Source organism: Arvicanthis niloticus, chromosome 4 (genome assembly GCF_011762505.2).
Source record: "Arvicanthis niloticus isolate mArvNil1 chromosome 4, mArvNil1.pat.X, whole genome shotgun sequence".
Lineage (NCBI taxonomy): Eukaryota > Metazoa > Chordata > Mammalia > Rodentia > Muridae > Arvicanthis > Arvicanthis niloticus.
Window position 1 is genome coordinate 119,118,522 of NC_047661.1, and position 12,186 is coordinate 119,130,707.

Consider the following 12,186-nt stretch of genomic DNA (forward strand, 5'->3'; position numbering starts at 1 on the left):
GGATGCTCCTAGTTTCCCAGAGACTTGATATGCTAGGGTGGGAAAATACTGAGTGGGGAGAAGGGGGAGAGGATAGAGGACAGGGAGAGGATGGTGGGAGGGGGTGACCACTGGGAAGGGGGCAATGAGTGGGCTGTAAAATGAAAATGTAAAAACTAACTAAATAAATAAAATGTTTACACACGCGCGCACGCACACACACACACAGAGAGAGAGGGAAAGAAAACGGATTCTTCTCTCACACAATACATTCTGACCACAGTTTCCCCTCTCTACACTCTTCCTAGCTCCCCAAGACTGCCTCCCCTCTCTCCCAGATCCATTCTCTCTTAGTTTCCATTCAGAAAAGAGGTCGTCACCAAGAGACAACAATTCAACAACCAAATACAACAAAACAAGATAATATAAGACAAGGCAAAAACCCCTATATCAAGGCTGGAGAAGTAGTCATTGTTCTTTACCTAATTAAAAAAAACATTTGATAAGGCACAGTAGTGCATGCCTTTGATCCTAACACTTAGAAAGTGAGCCAAACAGATCTCTGTGAGTTCAAGGCCTGGACAATACAGCAAGTTCCAGCTAGTCATTGCTACATAGTGAGAAACTGTCTCAAATAGACAGATAGATGGATGAATGAATTAATAAATAAAATTTAAAAATACTGTTTTGGTGAAGCCATGCTGGGATAACATATATTGTTCAAATAGAAATAATTGAGCCCATTAATATCTTAACTTTTCTATCATATTTGTAGCTTACTTTCCATATGTTAATTACCACCAGATACAGTTAAGACATAAGATATGGTCTGTCCGAATCCTAACCCATGAATGGGAGGCAGAGTTATTTCCCAATTAGGATAAAGTATGATAAGGCTTGGGAATACAAGGGAGGGAGGAAATCATTGTAAAGAACCCTAGATTTTAATAAATAGCTTTGTATACTATCTGAATATAAGAACTGGGCACGTCTCTTTAACAAGCCTTATCAAAACCTTCAGAGAATGCTTGAAAAAGTCAGTGATGCTACATGGAGTCACAAGTGCACAATTAGAAAATGGTAAGAAGCACTACTCTTTAGACGACAGGATAAATGTATCTCATTCCCTGGGTCTTTGTATTAATAATAAAACCATCTTAGTCATATAAATGATAAAGTAGAAATAGCTATCATAAACACAGATACAAAATCAGGAAAGAACAGTGTTCAACAGCAGCCAATGGAAGATAAGCAGTAACAAATGAGGCTAGAGCAGCATTCAGTCTTGTAAACAAGTAATGAGCTCCGTAACCAAGCATGGCAGTGCACTAAGTAGTAAGACGTAAGAGCAGTGAAAAGCCAAGCAATGCTCTTGGCCTACATAACATTTGCATTCTAATGTTAAACACATGATAAAGAAATTGATCATGTGGCATGCATGGATGTAAAAACCTGGAGGAAGCAACACTTAAAAAGCAGGAGGCAGGAGCATCACAAGCTTGAAGTCAGCCTAACTTCAAAGACAGCCTAGGCCCAAAATTGCTTATTCCTTCTTATGAATTTCTTATCAATGTAAATAGCACACTCAATTCTGTCTTCATAACCATTTAAGAGTCATCTTTGACTGTGTTCTTCCCCATCCAAATACCAGTGCCTGGATTCTATCTCCTTTTTTTTTTTTTTTTGCTGCTGCCCTAAGACATAAGGAGTCCTTTAACCTGACTGCTATAAAAGCAGACTACTTCTAGCTTCCTCACATTTAGACTTGGACATACATATGTACATCATACACAGAAAAAGTGAATTCTATTTACTCTCAAATAAATTAGGTTAAAAAGTATGCTACTAATTTGTGTTATACCCCTACCAATCATCACAGTGCCTTAACTAGGCTGTGCATACCACCATCAGACAAAGAAGTTGCCCATTGTTTGTGGAGACAATTTCATTACATAGCCCATGCTGGCATTATAGTAATGATCTTGCTGTCTCAGTGTCCTAAGTGTTGGAATTATAGGCATGGGCTACCAAGCTTTGGTAAATTTAGTTTTTAAGTATCAATTTGCTTTTCAAATTCCTCTATAAGGACATAAATGATTTGTTATGGCACTTCAGTGATTCTTCTTCAGTTTTGCAGTCACTTGCACAAGCCACTATTATTATTTCCAATTATTTATACATGCTATTACTTTTTAAAGACAGGTTTTCTAAAAGCTTATATCCCAGAACCTACCATGAGTATTAAACTAGATCCTTTCAATACGCTACATAATTTCAACTCAATTTTATCTCTAATTCATAAAAATGTACTTTGATCCTTTGAGAAGTTAACAGTTAAGATCATGTCTAGACAGAAGAAACATGTTAAAACTGTCTTGGAGACTACAGCAGCTAATAGGCTTTGGCCTTCTAACTAAGTACTATTAATTGATTTCCTAATTAAAACTCAAAAGCTGCTGAAATATTAAACATCTGTCTTAGCACTATGCTCACAGATCTGTTTAGTTTGGACCTATGGTTTTTGTAACTTATCCATGTACTTTTTTGATTTTAATATGTTCATAACACTCAAATTTATATCAGTTATAAATTTAACTTAGTCTTACAGTTCTCAAAGACAACTAGTAGAATACAATGGAACTGATGTCCCATTAGTCCCCATTTTAACTTTAAAGGGGTCTTAAACCCCTCAAATTAATCCATCAACCTGAGACTTTAAAAAAATCTTATGACAGACAGCACTAACTGGCTTAATTTAATTTTAAAATGCTTACCATCATGTAGTAGGACATTTCAAAACAACTTTTGATTAAAAAAAAACAAAAAACAAAAAAAACCCCAAACTTTCCTATAGTAAAGGCTAAGAATAAAACCAAGCTAAACACATTAGCAAGTATCTATAATCCCCAGTACTTGGGTAAGCCAAGGCAGGAGTTCTGAGGACAGCATGTGCTAGATAGTGAGACACTGTATCAATAAGGCATTAACCAGAGAAGACTTGGTGAATGCGGAGATTTGTGGTTCCTAAAACTGCGGAGAGCAAGTAGCAGATGAGTGCTTATTCCTAACCAAGACATCTATATCACCAGGGAACACTATGGAAGATGGGGTGGACAGAAATGTAATATCCAGAAGACAGAGAGACACGAATTATCATCTTTGAGGCAGGACACAGCCACTGTAAACCTATATAAGCTTTGGTGGCTCTTAACAAGATAAGCCTGTCTAGTGACAGGCCTGACTAAAATGCTCCTGGGGTCCTCTCCCTGATGAGCTATCTGTTGAGCATCAGAAGCTCCCTATAATGGAGTTTCACCCAATACTCACATGCATGGGGTGGGTTAGACTCATTGGGTCACAAAATAAAACAAAAAGGCATGAATATGAGAAAGGGACTTGAAGGGAAGGCATTGATAGGAAGATAAAAAGAGGACACTACAATATTATCTCCCAATAACGAATGTTAAAGGTTAGTGATGCAATATCCTACCAAATAAAAGCATACTCCACTAAATTTTTAAAATATTGTTACTCTAGCTAATCTTCACAATTAACCTTAAAGCCTTACTTATTATATACATATTCTTTGTTTATTGGAAGAGTGGGTGGCAAAGCATTAAGAAATGATCCTTTTCCCTCTCACTTCACATTCTTTACAAGCTGGAATAAAAATAAATACCAAAGAGCTTTTATTTTGAAGTTCTCATATCTAATATATGGATACATATGTACATATATATATATGTGTGTGTGTATATATATATATATATATATATATATATATATATGCATCCATATATTATATATACATGTATGGATGTATGTATACAAACACATACAAATAAAAATACTGGGGCAAAGGAAGGGTTTGGTGTGTAAGGATATCTGCTCCCAAACCTGATGACCCAAATTTGATTCCTGAAATTCACATGGTAGAGAGTAAGAGCTAACTCCTACAGTATAGTCCTGTGACCTCTACACTCAAGCTGTGACATGCATGCCTGAACACATACACACACAACATACACAAAATAACACATACACCTAAGTTTTGAAAATGAAGAAACACTGATGTTCAGAGATAAGAATGTTTAGAATAACTTGAAATTAGATAGGTAGAGTTTATAATAAATGTACCTCAGATTTTTAGAATCATAAAATCACTTCAGCCTTATGTTGGAGTATGGCTCAGAGGTCCCTAACATTCTGTTCCCTGCCACAGTATATCTGCAAACACATGTTCTCATTATGAACTGCTCCCTCAACACTGACTGCAAATGGCAGTTACAGTAACAGTCTCAAGAATGTACTCAATAAACACATTAAATAAATACAATAAATAAAGTAAATGTCTCAAGAATGGTAAGGCAGACATGCAAGTAACGCTAGGATGCTAGCTTTCGCTGGCCCTTTCCCAGAGCCTGTTTGGTCGGAAAACCCATTTTTGCCATTTTTTAAAAAAAAAATAATTTTGTTTGTTGCAATTTTAGGTTTATAGAAAAGTTACAAATACAGAGAACTCCATGTTCCTTACCCATTAACCAGGTTTTGAGAAAATACACAATTTTTATACTCTTGTTTTGAAAACATTTCTATTTTTTGTCTGAATTTTCCAACTTTGTGGCTAAAATTGTCTCAGGATCACTAAAATTCTAAACTTATCAACTGAAACCGTAAACGTGAAAAATGGAGCACTACATGGAATGAAAACGACTCCTATTTACACTAGGAGAGCTTTCGAAGGCAGCAATCACCTGCTGACATTAGCAAAGATCTCAGATTGCTAGACAAACCAAGTCCAGCACTCTGAAATTCTGACGAAGACAGTCAAGTCACTCCTATTACTGATGCTGGGATAACAAATGAAATTTTAGGGAATAGGTAAACTCATATATATATAAAACATACAAATACTAGTGATTTCCTTACCTTTGAAGAGCCATTTGAGTACATTTGTATCATGTTCTCTGCACCTTGCTTTACTTTAAGTTCTATATCCAGCTGTTTCTGTAAGGCCATCAATCTATTGTTGCTAGTAGAACTACGAGAATCACTATTTGGAGTATCTGGAGTCCTCGGACAATCTGTGTATAAAATATCATGTGATTGTTACTAGAATCAACTGTTGCTTAAAACTGGAATGTCAAGTTGAATCTGCCCAAACCATGTTATCTGCATGTGTAAAAAAATGGCACAATAAAACCCATTATATCATACAATTAATATACATTAATAAAAATTATCATTGAAAACGTAACGTGTAAGTTAATATATTCAAAGAATAACAGAGTTTGAAATGAGTTTTGTCACTTCAATGAATTCTCCTTATGCTTATAGATAATAAAGAATTTAACCGACTCAAGCAAAGAAACTACTTGAGTTGCAGAACTATCTTAATTCAGCTTACTCCCTATAGAAGTGACCATTTGAGGCCTGGCACGGTATATTCCCTACACATAGGAGGTTGAGGCCAAAGGAACATTCCATGTTTAAGGCCAGGGTGGGCTAGATGGTGAATCTGAAACCAGTCTGTTGTAAGATGAGTTATGCCTACGAAGTTTTTCAAATACTACTACATTTAAATTAAATCATTACACAATTTGACTATTCTATTCAGTAATTAAATTCTCCCTTTGTCACATTACTGATATGAGAATGAAATATCCAAATATTACACAAATTCTACCCTAGTAATTCTCTGCAAACAGAACTTATGAGTTTTACAATGTACTGACATTAAGTGCTCATGAATCAAGTGTAAAAATGTTCACACCCTTTTATACTAGAAGAGATTCAACTATAAATAAAAATTGTTCAAGAATATTGACTGATATCAAATTGTGATAGGTTAGGGATAAAGAGACCAAATATTTATGTCTACCGTGTATTACACAGAGTACTATGTTGCTTATATTTAAATTAAAAACAAAATATGAATAACTTTAAAAGTGACTTTGCTGGACTTCTAATAATTTGACAGTGCCTCTAAATGTTCATATTGAATGCTTCTTACATATCCATATTAGTTCCCCAATTTAAAAACAACAGACCAGGACAAACAATTAAGCCAGACACGGTTAAGTCACACCTGTAACTAACAGAAGATGGAAACAATAGGATTTTGAGTTCAAGGCCAGTTTGGGATGAGGAGCAAGACCCTTCCTCAGAAAACACAAAAAAACAAACCATTACTCTACAATTTACTAGATACAAGGACTAATGAAAATGCTTTTATAATATGAGCATATGAAGACTATGCTTGTTCATCAGGTAAGAGCACTCACCGTTACAGCCGATGATCTGTGTCTGATCCCTAGGAGCTGCATGGTGGAAAGAGAGAACTGACTCCTACAAGCTGTCCTCTGACCTCCACATGCATGCTGCCATATGCATGCCAACACCTATACACACCCCCAAAACACATCCAAATAATAAGTGTAATAAGTATAAATGAGTAAGCAAGTATCAACACCAATCTTCATAAGCAGCCCTGAACTATTACACTCATATTACAAATAAAAAAACTAGGACATAAAGAGATTAGAAACATGTCCCATGCTATGAAGTGGCAAAACCAGATTTGAACCTAATCAGTTCTGTTTTGACCTCTACCTTACTAATTGCTGTGTTATATTATATGCTTAGCATTTATTTAGTTACACATGTAAACAACCTGTAATCAACTATAAATCAAACTCTGTATAGGTATGAATATTCAAGAACACAACAGTATACCCATGTGTCACATGAGAATGTTTGTAATAATTCTTAAGTAACCCTTTAGACAGACAGTATCTACTTCAAGACCCAGACAAGGCCACCAAGTTAGCTAGAACTCACTTCAGGAAAGACTGCTATTTTAATTGAATTAACCAAAGTCATTTCATATATGACACATTCTTATAGAAAGATGATATAAAATGTACCTAGGTTTTCAATTAGCTCACAGGAATTATTGACCATATGGAGTACAGGGGATAAGAGTGCTTAGATCTAGCTGTATGTGAGGGCATACACTTTTCTGTTTTGTTTTCTGAGACTGGGTTTCTCTATAAAAGCCCTGGATGTTCTAGAACTCACTGTTCGAGGCTGGCCTCAAACTCAGAGATCTGCTTGCCTCTACTCCCTGGTTTTGCTAGGATTAAAGGTGTGAGCCACCATACCCAGTTTGGGGGCATGCATAATAGTCCTAGCTTGGAGGAGGCAGAGGCAGGCAGATCTCTGAGTTTAAAGTCACAGAGCAAGTTCCAGAACAGCCAGGGGATACCCAGAGAAACCTTGTCTCAAAGGAAAGCAAAAGGAAAGAAAAAATGTGTATTACTTTAGATACCGAGATGCAGCTCAACTACTGTAACACAGGAAAGTTACTGAATGGCTGTGTCTCATGTTTCTCTTTTGTAATGAAAACAGCATGTGCCTCAAAGATTATTGTAAAGATTAAATGAGCTATGTATAATGACTTGAGAAAAGGGTGTGGTACATAGCAAATATTTAATAACTATTAGCTGGCCACAGTTACTGTAGAAAATGAACTCCACTGAGGTTATAATATTAAAATCTACAGTATAGTTTTGAAAAAACACTTTTTTCACATTTCCCTTTTTACAAAATTGATACAAAGGTCATATAAAAACCCCAAATCATACAGATCTGGGGCACAATTACCATAAAAGCACATTTTTAAAAGAACTAAAGTATATAAAAAGTACAAAGCCCTCTGCTGAGGAGAGAACAGGAATGTGTTGTTTGTAAAACAGCGGATGGTGTTTAGCCTAGGATGAGGGGAGAAATGATCCCTGTCTAAACATTTGCCTTTAAATGAAATGAGAGCTGGCCTCTTCCTGTTTCCACATGGGTCAGAGAATCAGTGGTAAAAGGTGGTAGGGACAAAAGTTGTATCACCAGATGAATTCCTGGTTGTTACGGTTGTCTAACAACAATATGGTTTGCCTGACGATGTAATAATACAAAACTTTATTGTGTTTTGGTAGAAATGCTGTATATTAAATTTTTATCTACGACTGCAAGTCCATTATGACACTGAAATATTTACTGTATGTAAAATTATAGAAGTAGCATACACTGCTTTCAGTCTGAAGGACCACAGAAACACAGGAAAAAGCAGGTGAGCCAGACAGAGCTCTAGAGTCTGTATGGCAGGGCTAACATTGTGGCTGTTAATTATAGGTGTGGTTGTAACTGTTGCAGCTATTATGAAGAGCAATACTTAAAAACACTAAGGGTTTATTAATTAATTTGAAGCTCAGCTAAGCAGCTGATAGTCCTCTTTATTTCATCTTTACAGAAACTCTAAGAAGTACTTTTCAAAGTTCACAAATGTAAGTATGATCTTTTGATATGCTTCATAAGATGGATCTCCCTCTCTCCCTCCCCACCTCTCCCTTTCCACTTAGAAATTAGAGAAATAGCTAGGTATGGTTTCTCATGTCTGACTTCCAGCATTCCAGCTGCTAAGGCAGGAGGATCACAGTGATGCTGAGGTCAGCATGGGCTAGAGAGTAAACACACACACACACAAAGCAAGTGAGGGGGTGTGGATTCTGATCACTTTCCTACTTTTTCATTTTGTCCTTATAGATTACTGATAAGTCACAACATCAGAAAACAAATTGTTTCCAGTGTACTTGTTAATATTTCAAAATTGTGTTTACAAAAAGTCTTCATTAAAGTTCACTTTGGGTTAGTGAGATGGTTCAATGAGTATAAGGTCCTTGTATCAGCTTGATGACCTCTATGTTCAATGCTTACGATGTACTCACATGATAGAAAGAGAACACAACATGATAGAAAGTTGTCCTCCGACCTCTACACACGCACCCACCTAAGTGTGTACACATGACATAAATGTAATAAAAATAAAATTTTAAAGGAAATTAAAAATAATTGCTTAAGATAAAAAAAACTTTTATTCTAAAACTGCCAAGTTATAAGAAAAAAATGTTGACATAGTAGTTTGTTTGCAACAGAGTCTCACTATGCCCTGGAACTCACTACATAGTGGGACTAGCCTGAAACTCCTAAGTGCTAGTTTTATAGATGCAATGCCGTGCCTGATTTTAACATATACTTTGCTACTTAAAAGTTAGCCCCATTATTATGACCACGGACAAATCTCTATGCATCACTTGTTAAACTTATCAAAAAATTAATAATGTGGGGCTATCATAAAAAATATATACATGTATAATCTAAACATCATTACGTTATTTTAAAATAGTACACAAAGTCAATAAATTTGGTTGAATAATTGTATATCAAGATGTTTTACTTTTTAAAGTTATATAAATAAACAGAACAATAGACATAGCTCAATGAAATGTCTTTATGAACACTAATACAAATTGCTATGTTTTAAGATGAATAATGGGCAGGACTAAATCTTTCTTTAAAAAAAAATATTTTTAAGTGATTGTCTACCAAGAAAATACCAAAGTCAGCAACTGAGCTCTTGAGACTTAGGCTGTGTCACTCCAAGGTAACCTACCATTACTACTTTCCAGGCAAATTTGATGTTAAGTTAAAATTTTCAGCTGCTTCTGAAAAATGGAAATCATTCTTCCACACTACTCTTAGAATAAGCATCACTTTTTCTAGGAAACATTCACAAATATCCCTCAGTCTAACTGGACACACATATTCTTCCCTTGACTGAAATCTAATACACTATTACAATAATCTGTTTTAGATTCAGTTTTCCCATAGAGATTCCAACCATCTTGGGTACTAGTACTTAGTCTTATCTACTATAACAGATTGGATTAACAGCATGTCAGACACATAAAAAATAGACTAGCATTGAAAATACGGAGATGAAGTTTTTAGGAGCAGCGAGGGATAACAATACATAGATTCAAGATTGTCAATCAACTCTAAGTAGATGTACATGGATGGAGAGGAAAGGTGAGCGGGGACAGATAATAGTAATTACCAGTATAGATTTTGCTAAATATAAATGCTGTACCATCTACATAAATCAATAACTACAAAGTAATTGACTTTTAAGGGTGAGAAAAGTAAATGCTAAAAGAATAAAGATATTTTATTACAAATATAAATACAACAGTAACTATTTAAATATAAATGATACAGTCAAACAACAAAGAGTTAATTGAAAAAAATTAAATCAAATGTCATCTGAGTAAACAGCTCTGATAGTAAAGTACTTGCCTATAAGCTCAAAAACATGAATTTGACCACTAGTATCTGAATAAAAGGCCATGGGTAATGATACATGCTTGTCTTTTTCATGTGTATGTGTGTTTGTAAAAACAGTAAAAAATGGAAATGAGATATCCCTACAATCATAGAACTCTCACCTTAAATTGACAGAATACAGATAAGATAGTTATTTTATTCCAATTTACCAGACATACAGATAAATATGACCATAAAATAAAGTAGAAACTGATAGATATTGAAACTGCATTTCAATAAGTATTAACACAAAGTTCTAGTACAGTTAAAAACTCAAAAAGCTCAAGTGGAAAAGTCACAAGGGAGAAGAATGTCTGTGGAATTAGCCTGGTAAAGACTTCACTTAGGACATCTTTGAAAGATTTATTTTGAATTATTTTGAATTATATGCACATATGTGTGTCTGTGTATGAATATGTGACTGGCTGTGAGTTCGTGTCTGCAAAATTCAAAAGAGGACGCTGGGTCCCCTGAAACTAAAGTTACAGGCAGTAACAGAGCTACCTAACATGGGTGCTGGGCAGCACACTCAGGTTCTTTGGAAAAGCAAAATGTTTGAACCATCATCTCTTCTTCAGTTCCTAAATGGAAAATCTTTATCAACTAATGCCCCCACATGCAAGACTCAGTGAACATCACACAGGAGAGGGCAGAAGAATGTAAATGAGCAAGATAGAGCCTTGCTGTGAAAATGCTCTTTTCTGAACATGACATAGCTACTGCACTCATGAACTCACAGAAGAGTTATAGTCACCTGCACAAGATCAAGCCAACCAAAACTCCAACAGAGATGATGGAGGCACTCATGCAGTTGTCTCAACTGAGGATTATTGGCAGTTGACACATACTCATCCTTCTTTGGCATGACATGCTCCAGTGGATGGTTTCACATGCATGAACACATAACAGGTAGCATTAATTATTCTCTGGGTTGAAGAAAGAGAAGAAAGGAGGAGGAGGAGTAAGAAAGAAGAGAAAGGAGTCTTCGAGGAGGAAGGGAGTGAACATCGATATTACATTGTTTATACATAGGAAATCTTCAAAGAATATATTTTTAAGAAATTCCATGTATGTTATACGCAATGTGAAATAAACATAGCAAATACATAAAACTGAAAAGTATCAGATAATTTAAAAATGCATAGGGCCAGCACAAGTCCAAATCAGATTGGATCCCAGCATTGAAATGGGAAGTAGACATGAGCTTTCAACTCTAACCGAGATGGGATCTCTTAACCATTCACAAAGGAATATAGTTTCTCCAAGGGAGTCACACTGGGTATATAAAACCTCTGCACATAAATGTGTATGCAAATATAGGGAGGTAAAAAAGACAAGGCAAACATAACTAGTATGGGAAAGATTGGGATTGATGGAAGAAACTGAAGTAAAATGCAGTTGCCAGGCCATTATAAAGGGACATTATCTTGGACATGTTGTAAATTTGTACTGTATACAAATGAGTACAGAGAGGATGGAGACCCACTAAAAACATGAAATAAGGAAACAAACAACAGGATGGAATCAGTATCGGGAAGCTTGATGTGAGATGAATTTATAATCCCAGCACTCAGGAGCCCAAGATCACTGTTAGCTACCAGCAGCTTTGAGGCCAGCCTAGGCTACAAAATCCTGCCTCCCAAAACAAAAAGAAAAACAAAAATACAAGAATGCAAGCAAACAACCAAAATCAACTCAACCAACAAAAAACCCAACTCCCCAATGAAACTGGGTTAAAAATAAAGCTACTAGCAATATTTATGTTGGAATAAAGAAAAACTGGCTGTAAAGAAGAAAAGATACAGGTAATAGCTCTGTTATAAAATTTAATCAGGCCTTTGTGTCCTGAATGGGAAGTGAAGGTGACCAGGATGATGCTCATACTAAAAGTCAAGGTTTAATTATGAGCCACTAGTGTAATGTCATTAACAGGATAAACAACCCAGGTAAAGACTTTCTAATTTTAGACATAATACAAGGGAAAGGCAACAT

The 12,186-nt window shown here is 35.6% G+C and overlaps 1 protein-coding gene across 1 annotated transcript in view; it reads right to left on the reverse strand.

Moving 5' to 3' along the window:
• Pkn2 (protein kinase N2) overlaps positions 1–12,186 on the reverse strand; it is a 96,345-nt gene that overhangs the window by 44,169 nt on the left and 39,990 nt on the right. The window contains exon 3 of the mRNA XM_034500192.3: positions 4,909–5,063. Coding sequence (XP_034356083.1) covers positions 4,909–5,063 — 155 coding nt within the window. The remainder of the gene's footprint in view (positions 1–4,908; positions 5,064–12,186) is intronic.